This window comes from Dendrobates tinctorius, unplaced genomic scaffold, assembly GCF_039654945.1.
Source record: "Dendrobates tinctorius isolate UK_male_01 unplaced genomic scaffold, ASM3965494v1 ptg000116l, whole genome shotgun sequence".
NCBI classification, from domain to species: Eukaryota; Metazoa; Chordata; class Amphibia; order Anura; family Dendrobatidae; genus Dendrobates; species Dendrobates tinctorius.
Window position 1 is genome coordinate 13439422 of NW_027361784.1, and position 17023 is coordinate 13456444.

Below are 17023 nucleotides of genomic sequence, written 5' to 3' on the forward strand. Positions count from 1 at the left end.
AGCCTCTCTGGGGTCTGTACGGGCCTTTCGGGGGGCTGTGCCGGCCTGCCAGGGGGTCTGTGCAGGCTCCGGTGGTCTGTGCCGGCCTGCCGGGGGGCTGTGCCGGCCTGCCGGGGGGGCTGTGCAGGCTCCGGGGGGCTGTGCCGGCCTGCCGGGGGGCTGTGCTGGCCTGCCGGTGGTCTGTGCAGGCTCCGGTGGGCTGTGCCGGCCTGCCGGGGGGCTGTGCCGGCCTGCCGGTGGTCTGTGCAGGCTCCGGTGGGCTGTGCCGGCCTGCCGGGGGGCTGTGCCGGCCTGCCGGGGGGCTGTGCAGGCTTCGGGGGTCTGTGCAGGCATCGTCCTATGGGACTACAAGTCCCATCGGGCGATGCCTGCTACCATGACAGTGATTGACACATTAGCCAATGATGGGACAGTAGTAGTCCCATCATCCGGCTAATGTGTTGAATGTAAAAAAAAAAAAAAATTACATGCTACATACATGCTACATTCATACTACATGCAACATACATACTACATATATACTACATGCATGCAACATGCATACTACATATATACTACATGCAACATACATACTACATATATACTACATGCATGCAACATGCATACTACATATATACTACATGCTACATACATACTACATATATGCTACATATATACTACATGCATGCTACATACATACTGCATGCTACATACATACTGCATGCTACATACATACTACATGCTACATACATACTACATATATACTACATGCATGCTACATACATACTGCATGCTACATGCATGCTACATACATACTACATACATACTACATGCTACATACATACCACATATATACTACATACATACTACATACAATACATTCATACAATACATACATAGACATACAGTACATATAACATAGAGTAACATACTTACCAATACTTGTCACATTGTTCCCCGAAGCCATTGTCTTTTACGGAATAAATATTAACATAACAAACCACAAAAATACTCACCCACGATCCGAAGCAGTCCACGAGTGTGCCCCACGACGATCTTGGGTAGAGAACGGCAGCATCAGCTGATGCTGCCGTTCTCTACGGGCTGCAGGAATCCAATGACGGAAGGTAGGTATCCTTCCGCACTGTATTCCTCCGCCACTTAAAAAAAAAAAAGTCCCTAGTCTCACTTTATGCCATTGCTGGTGGGCCCCATCTATCATTCTCCAGAGTAACGTGCTCCCCAAAAATTGCTGTCCCAACATTGAAAACAATCAAATAAGTCTCCTCGCTAGGGAATCCCTGTACTAGTCTGGACTCCTCGTCGTCCCCATCTTCCATCTCACTGGACAGTATTTCAACCTTGCAAGTGCTGTGATCCTGAGCAAGCAGGGGGGGCCCACTCGTTGGCGACGGCACTGGCACAGGGCCCCTGATAGTACGGTGGTGTGTCTGATGGCGGGTGGGACGAACCTGCACTTTCATCTGCAGCTTCCTCTTTGTCACCGTGTAAGATGGAACTGTATATGGGAAGGGTAACCTGAGTTTCATCAGGGTCAGATTCAGGCCGTGTAGCGTGCGAGGGGAATGTAGTGGTCTGGGTCAATGTACCAGCAGATTCATCGAGCAGTGGCTGGGCATCAGTGCACTTGTATCGCCCCCAGGAGTACGGTCGCCACAGTGGCATTACCTTCCTCCTAGGGAGTGTGATGTCATGCTTGGGAGCAATGAAGGATCTCTCTAGCAGGTTAACTGATTGGGCGGCGTTATTCCCACGAGTCATGACCCTCCAAACAGCGTTCATGAAGGCAAATTGTTTGTTTTACGTGGGCAGTATGGTTGCAAAGCTGAACCTTAAAGGAATGTCCAGAAGGGCACCACCAGGAGTGGAGCCTACGGTTAAATTCGACTCCACCTGGGAAACCTCAACCATGCCAGCTACAGAACAGATGCACACATTGCAAGCTTAATTCCGTTAACGAACGAGACTCCGTCATGCCCCGCGGTCCGAGTCCGGCTTACTAGAGGGACACGTGAGGCTCTGGAACATGAGATTGGCCAATAACTGGTGTGTCATGCCCTTACATGTCCGTGGCTGCATGTGCGCTACACTGAAAAGGCCAGCGTTTGTCGCTTACAGGTGCAGATAACCCGCTGAACAACGTTAGTGATGGGGATCACTGATTACAATTATTACCCGCGAACAATGATTTCCCAGTAAGTGCAGGTCAACTGCAGTTCCGGAATTAGGCCTAACCGTCATTCCTGAAAAAATGAAAAACTTACGTGTGCAAACCACAGGTGCTGTAGCTTGCTTAACAGCTCGCCAGCCGTTCTCACGCCCAGTATGGATTACACGTGATTGCACAAAGGTTAGAAAGGGTACCGTATCCCCAGATAACATGTATGGATAGCGTACACATTCAAAATATATGTCTCAGGAGGCAGGCTCAGACGGTGTTAGGCTCAGTATGGATTGCACGTGATTGCACAAAGGTTAGAAAGGGTACCGTATCCCCGGATAACATGTATGGATAGCGTACACATTCAAAATATATGTCTCAGGAGGCAGGCTCAGACGGTGTTAGGCCCAGTATGGATTGCACGTGATTGCACAAAGGTTAGAAAGGGTACCGTATCCCCGGATAACATGTATGGATAGCGTACACATTCAAAATATATGTCTCAGGAGGCAGGCTAAGACGGTGTTAGGCCCAGTATGGATTGCACGTGATTGCACAAAGGTTAGAAAGGGTACCGTATCCCCGGATAACATGTATGGATAGCGTACACATTCAAAATATATGTCTCAGGAGGCAGGCTCAGACGGTGTTAGGCCCAGTATGGATTGCACGTGATTGCACAAAGGTTAGAAAGGGTACCGTATCCCCGGATAACATGTATGGATAGCGTACACATTCAAAATATATGTCTCAGGAGGCAGGCTCAGACGGTGTTAGGCCCAGTATGGATTGCACGTGATTGCACAAAGGTTAGAAAGGGTACCGTATCCCCGGATAACATGTATGGATAGCGTACACATTCAAAATATATGTCTCAGGAGGCAGGCTCAGACGGTGTTAGGCCCAGTATGGATTGCACGTGATTGCACAAAGGTTAGAAAGGGTACCATATCCCCGGATAACATGTATGGATAGCGTACACATTCAAAATATATGTCTCGGGAGGCAGGCTCAGACGGTGTTAGGCCCAGTATGGATTGCACGTGATTGCACAAAGGTTAGAAAGGGTACCGCATCCCCGGATAACATGTATGGATAGCGTACACATTCAAAATATATGTCTCAGGAGGCAGGCTCAGACGGTGTTAGGCCCAGTATGGATTGCACGTGATTGCACAAAGGTTAGAAAGGGTACCGTATCCCCGGATAACATGTATGGATAGCGTACACATTCAAAATATATGTCTCAGGAGGCAGGCTCAGACGTTGTTAGGCCCAGTATGGATTGCACGTGATTGCACAAAGGTTAGAAAGGGTACCGTATCCCCGGATAACATGTATGGATAGCGTACACATTCAAAATATATGTCTCAGGAGGCAGGCTCAGACGGTGTTAGGCCCAGTATGGATTGCACGTGATTGCACAAAGGTTAGAAAGGGTACTATATCCCCGGATAACATGTATGGATAGCGTACACATTCAAAATATATGTCTCAGGAGGCAGGCTCAGACGGTGTTAGGCCCAGTATGGATTGCACGTGATTGCACAAAGGTTAGAAAGGGTACCGTATCCCCGGATAACATGTATGGATAGCGTACACATTCAAAATATATGTCTCAGGAGGCAGGCTCAGACGGTGTTAGGCCCAGTATGGATTGCACGTGATTGCACAAAGGTTAGAAAGGGTACCGTATCCCCGGATAACATGTATGGATAGCGTACACATTCAAAATATATGTCTCAGGAGGCAGGCTCAGACGGTGTTAGGCCCAGTATGGATTGCACATGATTGCACAAAGGTTAGAAAGGGTACCGTATCCCCGGATAACATGTATGGATAGCGTACACATTCAAAATATATGTCTCAGGAGGCAGGCTCAGACGGTGTTAGGCCCAGTATGGATTGCACGTGATTGTACAAAGGTTAGAAAGGGTACCGTATCCCCGGATAACATGTATGGATAGCGTACACATTCAAAATATATGTCTCAGGAGGCAGGCTCAGACGGTGTCAGGCACAGTATGGATTTGACGGCCCAGATTACACAGCGGAGGAGCAGGGAGAGGTAAAGATTGCAAATGCTGGGGCCCTGCCCAAGCAAGGGGGGCCCACTCGTGGGCGTCGGTACTGGCACTGGGCCCCTCATAGTACAGCGGTGTGTCTGACGGCGGGTGTGCACCACCACCGTCAGAGACACTTGATTGCACTATGAGGGACCCTGTGCCAGTGCCCGCGCCCAAGAGTCGGCCTACCCACCTGTCCAGGGCAACGGCACTTGCACGGTGTCGTGCGCTAGGTGGTGACCCCGGCCATGGGGGGGAGGCAGCACGGTTAGGGAGTTTTAGAAAGTGGCATATGTTGATGTTGGACATTCAGCTGATGCAAAAGGCGAAATAGGTCAAGTCCCAGGAAGAGGTGGACCAAAGCAAGCCATTTTTCTGTCACCCTATGTGTCATCAGGGGAAGGTGGGACAAAATCCTTGGAAACCCATGCATGGTTCATTTTAATGAAGATTAGATCATCCACATTTTGGGTTGACAGACGGGTCCTTTTTTCTGTCAGGATTGATCCAGCTGCACTGAAGACTCTTTCCGATAGCACACTTGCAGCTGGGCAAGCGAGCTCCTGTAAGGCATATTGGGCCAATTCAGGCCAGGTGTCCAGTTTAGCGGCCCAATAGTCAAAGGGGAATGACCTGTGTGGGAGAACATCGATATGGGAGGAAAAGTAGTTTGTAACCATGGTTGACAACTGCTGTCTCCTGTCACTTTCCATCGATGCAGTATTACCAGTTGTGTGAGCGGTATTTGAAAAATCAGTCCACAACATTGTCATGAAACCCCTGTCTCCAACGCCACTTCTGCTGTGTGCACCACGAACACCTCTGCCAAGCTGCCCCCGGCCCGTACGGCTCGTGTGAGAACCATCACCGCTGCTGTGTGCGGGGAATGCCTCAAGCAACCGATTTACCAGAGTTGCTTGTTTATTAGCCAATATTAGGTCAAGGTTCTCCTGTGGCATGATGTTTTGTAATTTGCCTTTATAGCGTGGATCCAGGATGCTGGCCAACCAGTAGTCGTCATCGTTCATCATTTTGGCAATGCGGGGGTCCCTTTTTAGGATCCGCAAGGCATAATCTGACATGTGGGCCAATGTTCCCGGTGTCAATGATGCACTGCGAGTGCTGGTTGGAGGAGCACTTTCTGGCAAATCCACATCCCTCCAGTCACGCACAAACCCTGTACCAGACCTTGCCACGCCAACATTTTCACTTGCCCCACGAGATGCATCCTCCTCCCCTAAGTAATCATCCCCATCATCATCCTCCTCCTCCTCTTCTTCCTCCACCTCGTCCAGGAGAGGTCCCTGAGCAGACAATGGCTGAAAGTCATCAAGGATTCCCTCCTCCTCTTCCTCCTCATCAACATTGGCTGCAGACACCTGCTCCTTAAGGTGCGTCAAAGTTTGCATGAGCAGACGCATAAGTGGGATGCTCATGCTTAGGATGGCGTCGTCTGCGCTTACCAGCCGTGTGCATTCCTCAAAACACTGAAGGACTTTACAGAGGTCTTTCAGCTTCGACCACTGCACACCTGTCAACTCCATGTCTGCTCTCAAAGTGCCTGGCCGTGTATCCTCCCACAAATGCATTATGGCCTGCCTCTGCTCGCACAGCCGCTCCACCATGTGCAGGGTGGAGTTCCACCTTGTTGCAATGTCGATAATGAGGCGGTGGTTGGTAAGGTGGAGCAATCGCTGCAGCTTCTGCATACGAACGGAGTGTACAGGCGACCGGCGGATGTGCGCGCACAGTCTTCGCACCTTCTGGAGCAGGGCTGTTAACTCCGGATAATTTTTGAGGAAGCACTGCACCATCTGGTTCAAGGTGTGAGCCAAGCAAGGTATGTGGCTGAGTTTTGAAAGGGCTATGGCTGCCACAAAATTACGGCCGTTATCACTAACTACCTTGCCTGCCTCAAGATGTACACTGCCCAGCCATGACTCAGTTTGTCGCTTCAAGTACTCGGCCAGCACCTCGGCGGTATGTCTGTCGCCCAAACACATCATCTGCAACACAGCCTGCTGACGCTTTCCACTAGCTGCTCGATAGGGGGACACATCGTGTGCAACAGTGGCAGCTGCAGATGGAGTGCTCGTACGACTGCGCTCTGTGGACGAGCTTTCGCTTCTGGAGGAGGAGGAGGGTGGAACGCCTACAGCCAACTGTTTCCTAAACCGTGGGCTAGGCAGCACTGTCCCACCACCGCTGTCCCCTGTGGACCCTGCATCCACCACATTAACCCAGTGCGCAGTGATGGACACGTAACAGCCCTGGCCATGCCGACTGGACCATGCATCAGTAGTGAGGTGCACCTTTCCGCTCACTGACTGCTTGAGTGCATGGACAATGCGGTCTTTCATATGATGGTGGAGGGCTGGGATGGCTTTGCGAGAGAAGAAGTGGCGACTGGGTAGGTCATAGCGTGGTACTGCATAGGCCATGAGTTCGCGGAAAGCTGTGCTTTCCACCAACCGAAAGGGCATCATCTCAAACGAGATTAGTTTGGCAATGTGGGCGTTCAAACCCAGTGTACGCGGATGAGAGACTGAGTACTTTCTTGACCTACTCATAGTGTCTGGGAGGGTGAGCTGGACTTGAGAGCTGCATATGGTGGAAGTAGCGGTGGACAGGGCGGACTGAGAGAGGGTTGATGATGGTGATGGAGTTGGTGTTCTTTCTGATGGCCTAGAATCAGTCTTTCGTTGATATAACAGTGGGATTCCCTGACTGCTGTGGCCTTGCAACGACACCTCAACATTTGCTGCTGTGCTAACCGGTGGGCTTACAGTGGGGGAAACAATGTAGCGTTGCTGACTACCTTCGTTGTGATCAGTTGCACATGTGGCACTTGAGGTTTGGTGTTGTGTCCACGCTTGCAAGTGCATGCTGGTTAAATGTCTAAGCATGCAACTGGTATTCAAATTTTTCAGATTTTTCCCTCGGCTAAAGGTCTTTGCGCACTTCTTACAGATAACCTTGGCCTGATCATGAGGATTTTGTTCAAAAAAGTGCCACACTGCACTCTTCCTACTTTGGCAGACATTTTGCGGCCTAGCACGCTGTGATCTTTTGACCCTCTGGACAAGCTGTCCAGCAACTCTTTTGATGTTTGGAACCTGTCTTTGGAGTGCTCCGGGCCTGCCAGATAACAGCTGTTGTGATGTTGATGTCTGCTGTGGATGCTCCTCATCTGAGCTATTGGAAGCAGCACCCTCTTCCCCCAATGGATGCCAATCTGGGTCAACAACTGGGTCATCCATCACCTCCTTTTCTATGTCATGTGCACCTTCCTCTGTGTCACCGTGTATGGTGGTATAGTGTGCGGGAAGGGGCACCTGAGTCTCATCAGGGTCAGAATCTGGCTCTGTACACTGCGAGGACAATGTAGTGCTCTGAGTGAATGTACCAGCAGAATCATCCATCAGCGGCTGTGCATCAGTGCACTCCATGTCAGATTCATCTTGGCCTGGGTAATTCACCATTTCACTTGATAATCCAGGCATGGTATGTGAAAACAGCTCCATGGAGTAATCAGTAGTATGGCCTGCATCATCCTTCAATCTTGGTTGGGGTGAAGGACACAAGGAAAGGTGTGGTTCATGAACATGAGCCTCCAATGACGACTCAGTGCTTTTACTTTTTACAACTGAAGAAGAGGAGGCGATAGAGCTGGAGGCTGAGTCAGCAATGTAAGACAAAACTTTTTCCTGATGCTCTGGCTTTAAAAGCGGTTTGCCAACTCCTAGAAAACTAAGCGTTCGAGGCCTTATGTAGCCAGACGATGACGCAGGCTCAACACCTCCTGCATTCGGTCCTATTTTGCTCTTGCCACTACCATCAGATCCACCACCAACACCATCATTACCAGCTGCCAACCCCCGCCCAATTCCATGTCCTCTTCCACCAGCCTTCCTCATTTTTGGTAGAAATGTAGACAAAATCCAACAAACTATATAGTATGTAAAACAAGGTACAAGGTGTCTATAGGACAGGGGAGATTTTGAATTTCTGCACACACTTTTGGACACTGGACACTTTTGGATTGTGTGAGGCCCAATGAATATCTGAGCGCTATGTGACAGGCTCGATGGCACAGCTGTGACCTAAGTGACTAGAGGATAAGGGAGATTTTGAATCTCTGCACACACTTTTGGACACTGGACACTTTTGGATTGTGTGAGTCCCAATGAATATCTGAGCACTATGAGACAGGCTCGATGGCACAGCTGTGACCTAAGTGACTAGAGGATAAGTGAGATTTTGAATCTCTGCACACACTTTTGGACACTGGACACTTTTGGATTGTGTGAGGCCCAATGAATATCTGAGCGCTATGTGACAGGCTCGATGGCACAGCTGTGACCTAAGTGACTAGAGGATAAGTGAGATTTTGAATCTCTGCACACACTTTTGGACACTGGACACTTTTGGATTGTGTGAGGCCCAATGAATATCTGAGCGCTATGTGACAGGCTCGATGGCACAGCTGTGACCAAAGTGACTAGAGGATAAGGGAGATTGGATTGCTTTTAAAAAAGCAGTTGGCGGACCAGTGGGTAAACAGCAATGCCAGCCTGTCAGGAAGCCTTAAAAGGCAGCCCAACAACCAACACTACTGATACACCACAATATAGCCTCCCCTTGCACTGCACACACAGTGACTGGTGTGTTGTGCAGGCCAAATTGCTATCAGCAGCAGAAGCAGTTTTTTTTTCTTCTCAGCAGGACAAAAAAAAAAATTGGGCTTGCTTTTAAAAAAGCAGTTTGAGGCCCAATGAATATCTGAGCGCTATGTGACAGGCTCGATGGCGCAGCTGTGACCAAAGTGACTAGAGGATAAGGGAGATTGGATTGCTTTTAAAAAAGCAGTTTGCGGAGCAGTGGGTAAACAGCAATGCCAGCCTGTCAGGAAGCCTTAGAAGGCAGCCCAACAACCAACACCACTGATACACCACTATATAGCCTCCCCTTGCACTGCACACACAGTGACTGGTGTGTTGTGCAGGCCAAATCGCTAGCAGCAGAACTGTCATGTCGGACGCTGTTCACACCACAGCATCCGGCAGGCAGAGGTAGTTCTACCTCCAGCCACTATAGCCTCAGTGGCGCCGGCCTGATCTTCAGGCTCTCGGGGGTTAATCCTGCTGGAGACCAGGTTGGATGGTTAGTCACGCCCACGGTCTTTAAATAGTCATGCTGGCCTATGGGCGTCGCCGATTATAGCTTGTGTTTCATACCAAGTGGTTCCGGTCTGGAGTGGAGGTGTTCAAGAGAGAGAGATTCATATCTGGTGTCGTATGATCCGTCGTTATCCTTTCTCCTTCCCATATTTGTGTTTAGTTGTGCCCTGTTCACATTACTGTTTATTCCTGTGTGTGTGCGGCGCAGTGCAGTTTAAGTTCTCCCTGTCTGTCATTATTTGTGTGGGAGCTTTGGTGGTGACTTCTCACTGGGTGGAGGGTGGAGGGTTAAGTGCAGGGCTGAGCAGGAGATAAGGAAAGGTCGGAGGCTCAGGCATTTGCACCTTCAGCAAAAACCCTGGGTTGAGGGTCAGACAGGGTTTCCCCTAGTAAAGGGACACCACAGGGGCCCCGGGTCTTTCAGCCTTAGTTGAACTTAGCCCCCGTGACATTATAATCGGCCCACATTTTTCAGGAGTCCATGGATCCATTAGATTCCATAACCCGCCAGTTGGCGGCGCTGTCCATACAGGTCTCCGAGTTGAATGGGGCAGTTCAGCAGCATGGCCTGGTAGTAGCAAAGGTGCAAACGGCATCTGCAGGTATCGGTTCAGAGCCGAAGTTTCCGCTGCCAGAACGATTTTCAGGCGATCGCAGCAAATTTGTCGTATTTCGGGAGGCCTGCAAATTATACTTCCGCATGCGGCCAATATCCTCAGGTAATGAGGCCCAGCGAGTAGGGCTGGTGTTGTCATTACTGAGTGGTGACCCCCAAGCATGGGCATTTTCCTTACCACCTGACTCTGCTACATTTCATTCGGTCGATAATGTTTTTTCTGCCCTCGGGCTCATTTACGATGACCCTGACCGACTGGCTCTAGCGGAATCTAAAATCCGCGCCCTCCGCCAGGGGGAGCGCTTGGCAGAAGACTATTGTTCGGAATTTCGCCGCTGGGCTGTAGACACACAGTGGAATGACCCAGCACTGCGGAGCCAGTTTATTCATGGGGTATCAGGGAGGGTGAAACAAGCCCTCCTGATGTATGAGACTCCGGCATCATTGGAGTCTGCCATGAGTTTGGTGATACGTATTGATCGCCGTTTTCGTCAGGGGGCACAGGAGACGCTACCTCTGGGGGAAAACAGAGGTGCAGGTGTGGTTGAAGTAGATGAGTCCCCTGAACCTATGCAGATTGCTGGCGTGGCACAGGTTCGGCCTCGCGCTCCGGGAGTCCGGAAGTCCGGAGCATGTTTCTACTGTGGTAAAGGTGGTCATTATGTTAACGTTTGCCCGGTACTACCTAAGAGGGTCACACCGGCGGAAAACTGTTAAGCTCAGAGGGTATGGAGGAGACCCAACTGAGCGTATGCATATCCTCCATGATGGTATCTCAATGTATGCTCCCTGCCAAGGTTATTGTCGCCGGCAGAGAGCTACCTATATCAGTGTTTGTGGATAGCGGTTCCGCCACCAATCTCATAGATGAGGAGTTTGCACACACCGCCGGGTTTAAGATTGAAAAACTTCCTCACCCCATACAGGTGGTGACCATTAATGCTGTTCCCCTCCCTCAAGGGGAGATTACTGAGTTTGTGGCAGAGGTGAAACTCCACATTGGGGTCCTACATTCTGAGTCGGTTACATGTAGGGTCCTCCGTAATCTCCCAGCTCAAATGGTCCTGGGTTTTCCATGGCTGTCCAGGCACAACCCGGTAATTGATTGGAAAACTCAGGACATAGTACAATGGAGTGGTTTCTGCCAAGACAATTGCTTGGCCACATGTGTGTCCGCCGTGACGCCCAGCCTGCCGGAGGCTTTGCAGGATTTCGCGGATGTTTTCTCTGAGAAGGGTTGCTCAGAACTGCCTCCACATAGAGCCTATGACTGTGCTATTAGGCTAAAACCCGGGGCCAAATTACCTAAGGCCAGGATGTTTAATATTTCTGGTCCTGAGAGACAAGCTCTGAAAGACTACATCGCGGAGAGTCTGAGCAAAGGTCACATCCGGCCTTCGTCCTCGCCTGTAGCCGCGGGGTTTTTCTTCATTAAGAAGAAAGATGGGGGGTTACGCCCGTGTCTGGATTTCCGAGAGTTAAACCAGATTACTATCCGTGATCCCTACCCAATGCCGTTGATCCCGGATTTGTTCAACCAGGTAGCGGGGGCAAAATGGTTTTCCAAGCTGGACCTCAGGGGGGCGTATAACCTCATAAGGGTCCGTCAGGGGGATGAGTGGAAGACGGCGTTTAACACTCCTGAGGGTCATTTTGAGAGTCTGGTTATGCCATTTGGGTTGACCACCGCGCCTGCCGTTTTCCAACATTTTATTAATGATGTCTTTGCTCATGTCCTGGGGAGATTTGTGATTGTATACCTGGATGATATCCTCATTTATTCTAGCGATCGGGACACTCATTTGCAGCATGTTAGGCAGGTGTTACAGTTGCTCCGGGAGAACCAGCTCTATGCTAAGCTGGAAAAATGTTTATTTTTTGTCCAGGAGTTGCCCTTTTTGGGATATATTGTGTCCGCAGCTGGTTTTAAAATGGACACCGCTAAGGTGCAAGCGGTGTTGCAATGGGAGAGGCCGGAGAGTCTGAAAGCACTCCAGCGGTTCCTGGGGTTTGCGAATTATTATAGGAAATTTATAAAACACTTTTCGACTGTCGCCAAACCGCTCACGGACATGACAAAAAAGGGTGCCGATCTGGCGAACTGGCCTGAGGTGGCTATACGTGCATTTGAGCGTCTGAAGAATAGTTTTGCTTCAGCCCCCATTCTGGTGCAACCAGACGTGTCTAAACCTTTTGTGGTAGAGGTTGATGCGTCGGAGGTGGGAGTGGGGGCAGTACTGTCTCAAGGCTCGTCCTTGAGCGAGATGCATCCATGCGCCTACTTCTCCAAGAAGTTGTCGCCGGCCGAACGGAATTATGATATCGGCAACAGGGAGTTGTTGGCCATCAAACTGGCTTTTGAGGAATGGCGACACTTCTTGGAGGGGGCGGCTCACCAGGTCACAGTTATCACCGACCATAAGAATCTGCTCTACCTGGAGTCGGCCAAGCGTCTGTCTCCTAGGCAGGCTCGCTGGGCATTGTTTTTTACTCGTTTCAATTTTCTTGTGACGTACCGTCCCGGGGCTAAAAACACCAAGGCGGATGCTTTGTCTAGGTGTTTTCCGGGGGGAGAACCTCGGGAAGAGCCGGTACCCATCCTCCAGAAAGGGGTAGTGGTCTCGGCTCTCACGACTGAGGTAGAGGCGGAGATTGCCGAGGCCCAAGAGGAGGTACCACCAGGACTTCCCGCCAACAAATCATTTGTACCCCTGCATCTTCGGCCTAAGGTGTTGAAGGAACACCACGATTCGGTACTGGCTGGTCACCCAGGGGTGAAGGGCACCTTAGAGCTGGTATCGCGTCGTTTCTGGTGGCCCAAAATCCGGCAGGACGTGGTCTCGTACGTGGCAGCTTGCATCACGTGCGCTAGGGCTAAGTCACCCCGAACCCGTCCTGCTGGCACGCTACAGCCTCTGGGGGTACCCAATAGGCCATGGACAGAAATCTCCATGGATTTTATCACTGACTTGCCAGCCTCGGCAGGGAACACGGTCATCCTGGTGGTGGTTGACCGTTTTTCAAAGATGGCGCATTTTGTGGCGTTGTCCTCTTTGCCCAATGCTAAGACGTTGGCTCAGGTATTTGTGAAGGAGGTGGTCAGACTCCACGGAATACCGTCTGACATAGTATCTGATAGGGGTACGCAATTTGTGGCGAGGTTTTGGAAAGCTTTTTGCTCAAGGTTGGGGATCAAGTTGTCACATTCATCGGCGTTTCATCCACAGTCTAATGGACAAACTGAGCGCATGAACCAAAATCTTGAACAGTATTTACGATGCTTTGTGTCCGACAACCAGGAGGAGTGGTCTACTTTCCTTCCTCTGGCCGAATTCGCATTAAATAATCACCGCCAAGAGTCATCAGGAGAGTCTCCATTCTTTTGTGTGTACGGTCAACATCCTCAGTTTTGTACCTTACGTCAGGGTGACTCCGGGGGTGTCCCGGAGGAGGATCAGCTAGGAGCCCAATTGTCATCAGTCTGGAGGCGGGTGAAACAGCGTTTGTTGAGCATGAGTGCCAGGTACAAACGGGTGGCTGACAGTAGACGCGTGCCAGGTCCGGACCTGTGTGTGGGTGAATGGGTGTGGTTAGCTACGAAGAACATAAAACTCAAAATCCCTTCTTTAAAACTGGGTCCAAGGTTTATTGGGCCTTTTAGGATTTCTGCCATCATTAACCCAGTGGCTTATCGGTTGGAACTTCCCGCAGTGTACAAGATACACAACGTGTTTCACAGGGCTTTATTGAAAAAGGTGGTAGGCTCTGTGGACACAACGCCGATGCCACCTCCAGTCATGGTGGATGGCGAGTTAGAGTTCGAGGTCGCCAAGGTAGTGGACTCTCGAGTAGTACGCCGTACTCTTCAGTATTTGGTGCACTGGCGGGGGTATGGTCCAGAGGAGAGGTCTTGGGTTCCAGCCTCAGACATACATGCGGATCGGCTGGTCAGTTCTTTTCACCGTCGTCATCCGGACAAGCCGGGTCCTATGAGTCTTGAGGGCCCTGGGGTCCCTCGTAGAAGACGGGGTACTGTCATGTCGGACGCTGTTCACACCACAGCATCCGGCAGGCAGAGGTAGTTCCACCTCCAGCCACTATAGCCTCAGTGGCGCCGGCCTGATCTTCAGGCTCTCGGGGGTTAATCCTGCTGGAGACCAGGTTGGATGGTTAGTCACGCCCACGGTCTTTAAATAGTCATGCTGGCCTATGGGCGTCGCCGATTATAGCTTGTGTTTCATACCAAGTGGTTCCGGTCTGGAGTGGAGGTGTTCAAGAGAGAGAGATTCATATCTGGTGTCGTATGATCCGTCGTTATCCTTTCTCCTTCCCATATTTGTGTTTAGTTGTGCCCTGTTCACATTACTGTTTATTCCTGTGTGTGTGCGGCGCAGTGCAGTTTAAGTTCTCCCTGTCTGTCATTATTTGTGTGGGAGCTTTGGTGGTGACTTCTCACTGGGTGGAGGGTGGAGGGTTAAGTGCAGGGCTGAGCAGGAGATAAGGAAAGGTCGGAGGCTCAGGCATTTGCACCTTCAGCAAAAACCCTGGGTTGAGGGTCAGACAGGGTTTCCCCTAGTAAAGGGACACCACAGGGGCCCCGGGTCTTTCAGCCTTAGTTGAACTTAGCCCCCGTGACAAGAAGCAGTTTTTCTGTCTTCTTCCCTGCCTAACGCTCTCCCTACAGAATCAGCAGCAACCTCTCCCTATGCTATGATCGGCAGAAGTAAGATGGCGGTCGGCGTGCACGCCCTTTTATACCCCCTGTGACGCCCACCAAAGCAAGCCAATCACTTGCATGCCCTTCTGAAAGATGGTGGTGACCCGTGCCTATGTGATCACGTTGCCCACAGTGTCCGTGGATCCTGATTGGCTGAAAAAGAGCGCAAAACAAACTTTTGAAACGCGACTTTGGCGCGTAAGTCGCCGACCTCGTGGCCGACCTTATCCTAGGGTTGGGTTTCGTTTCATGAAACCCGACTTTGCCAAAAGTCGGCGACTTTTGAATTTTTTCGACCCGTTTCACTCAACTCTATTTATTAGGATTGTTTGTTTATTATATTTTTAGGCACTTTAGCACTGATCACTTTCTATCACCTTAAGGCACTTTTTATGCCCCATTTGGTCACTGCTGCTCTAATACTATGGACTATTGATAGCAATATAAATTTCCTTATATTGGTGATATTTTATATTTTATTTTTATGATATATAATTCTTTTGTGTACAAGCACTTTTTTATGTAGACTACTACTTACCGCCATTATTAACGTTATTTTAACCTTTTTCTTAGTATGTCTGATTTTATAATTTATTATTTCTAGTCCAAGTTCAGGTTTTCTTTTTGTTTTCAGTCTTTCTGAATGGTTGGCCATTCAGTCTGACACATCATTGAATTTTGGCTGAATAAATAATATTTTATTATTACTATATTTTATTATAACCATTTTAATTCATTGGTGTGTTTTATGTTTTAAAGGCAAAAACCTAGTACAGCTGCTTGTGACTAGTAAGCATTCACACTGTCTCTGACACTGATTTCCGATTTTTAGTTTAGTAAAAATATTGTGCTGGCTTGCTTCTTCTTTATAGTGCATAAATAATGAAGAAAAATATGTTTAGTAGTAATTCAAATGCATCATGACACATAGCAGTTACACCATATCACTGATTCAATCATACAGTGTCTGTATCTCCTATTGCTATCTTTCTCTGGCTCATGCAATCTTCTGGTTTGTACAAGATAGCGGTGAACATTTTTTTGCAAATCATACTAATTAAATTGCAAATTATTCAAATACGCTGGGACCTTCAAATTTCATAAAATTTGAATTTAATTTAATTTGCATCAAATCAATTTGCTCATCTCAATCTAACAGCGGCTTCAGTCAGCTCTCCCTATTCCAATTTCAAATGTGTAAAGAAAGTGGATTAATTTTTTCTATGTTTATCCCAAAAAAGGCTGCCATAGTGATTTTTAACAAGTTTGACATGGATACTTCTAAATTCTATAACCCACATTTTTATTTTTTGCAGTGATTTGTTCTAGTTGTCATTTTCTCTGTAGTCGTGATGTCTCTTCTGCAGCCTTTTAAAGAAGGCCAGGGAAGCTGCAGAGAGGCAGTGGAATTCAGAAGAGTTAAAAACAGCTCAATTTGTCTTTTTCTATGTCAGCCTTTGAGGAACTACATGTTTATCAAGGAAAACTGATTTAAATGCATATAGGTAAATTTTAAATACTATTTGCATACTTAGTGAATTTAGTCTTACCTTTATAGTTCACCTTAAATCCAATTGATCCAATACTGTCATCAGTTTGTAGATGCAACCACATTTGATTATTCATGCTTACAATTAAGTCAGGAACAAAACTTCCAGATAACCTATATTAAAGTAAGAGTGTTTGTTAAATATCATGCATCTTTTCTGTAGATTTTAAAGTAGAATAAAATCATGCATTAGTATTTTCTTGATACAAATAATACATAATATATTATGGTAATTCTAGATTTGTGAATTTCTAATCAAAACTAAAATTTCAACTAAACAGTAAAAAATGCTTTCCTAAGTTCTAAATATGATCTGATTTGCTGTGTACCAAAGGTTTCATTAAGAAGATATACCTATTAGTAGTAAATGTTTATTGGTATTTAAAAAAAAAAAATTGCCTATAACTTATTAGGGAATTTTGGGGGATCCTTTATTCGGGATCATAATTTCTTGGCAGGAATAGAAAGTGGTTGCAAAGAATAATTGTCACTCTGGACATCTTCTACCGCCCTACATTATACAGGCATTTTGTTGCTGTAACTGGGTTCTGTGAAATGCTTAATTTCCTCTCTAGTGGTGTATCATGAAACGTGAACAACTCCTAGGTATTGAACCTAATGAAGGTGAAGGATCGGTTGGTTTGTATGCCCAGACACTCTGATCCTCTTGCGTGTGGGCTGTGAAGTTATTCTTGTCATTGTTCAGACCAGCCAATAAAATACAGTGCCTGTCC

General features: G+C 48.4%; 1 protein-coding gene across 8 annotated transcripts in view; it reads right to left on the reverse strand.

Annotated features, from left to right (window-relative positions):
* The window catches only part of CSMD3 (CUB and Sushi multiple domains 3), a 1871449-nt gene that overhangs the window by 861363 nt on the left and 993063 nt on the right, over positions 1 to 17023 (reverse strand). For all 8 annotated transcript variants that reach the window (XM_073590214.1, XM_073590213.1, XM_073590210.1 and 5 more), the window contains one exon: positions 16291 to 16403. In XM_073590214.1, coding sequence (XP_073446315.1) covers positions 16291 to 16403 — 113 coding nt within the window. The remainder of the gene's footprint in view (positions 1 to 16290; positions 16404 to 17023) is intronic.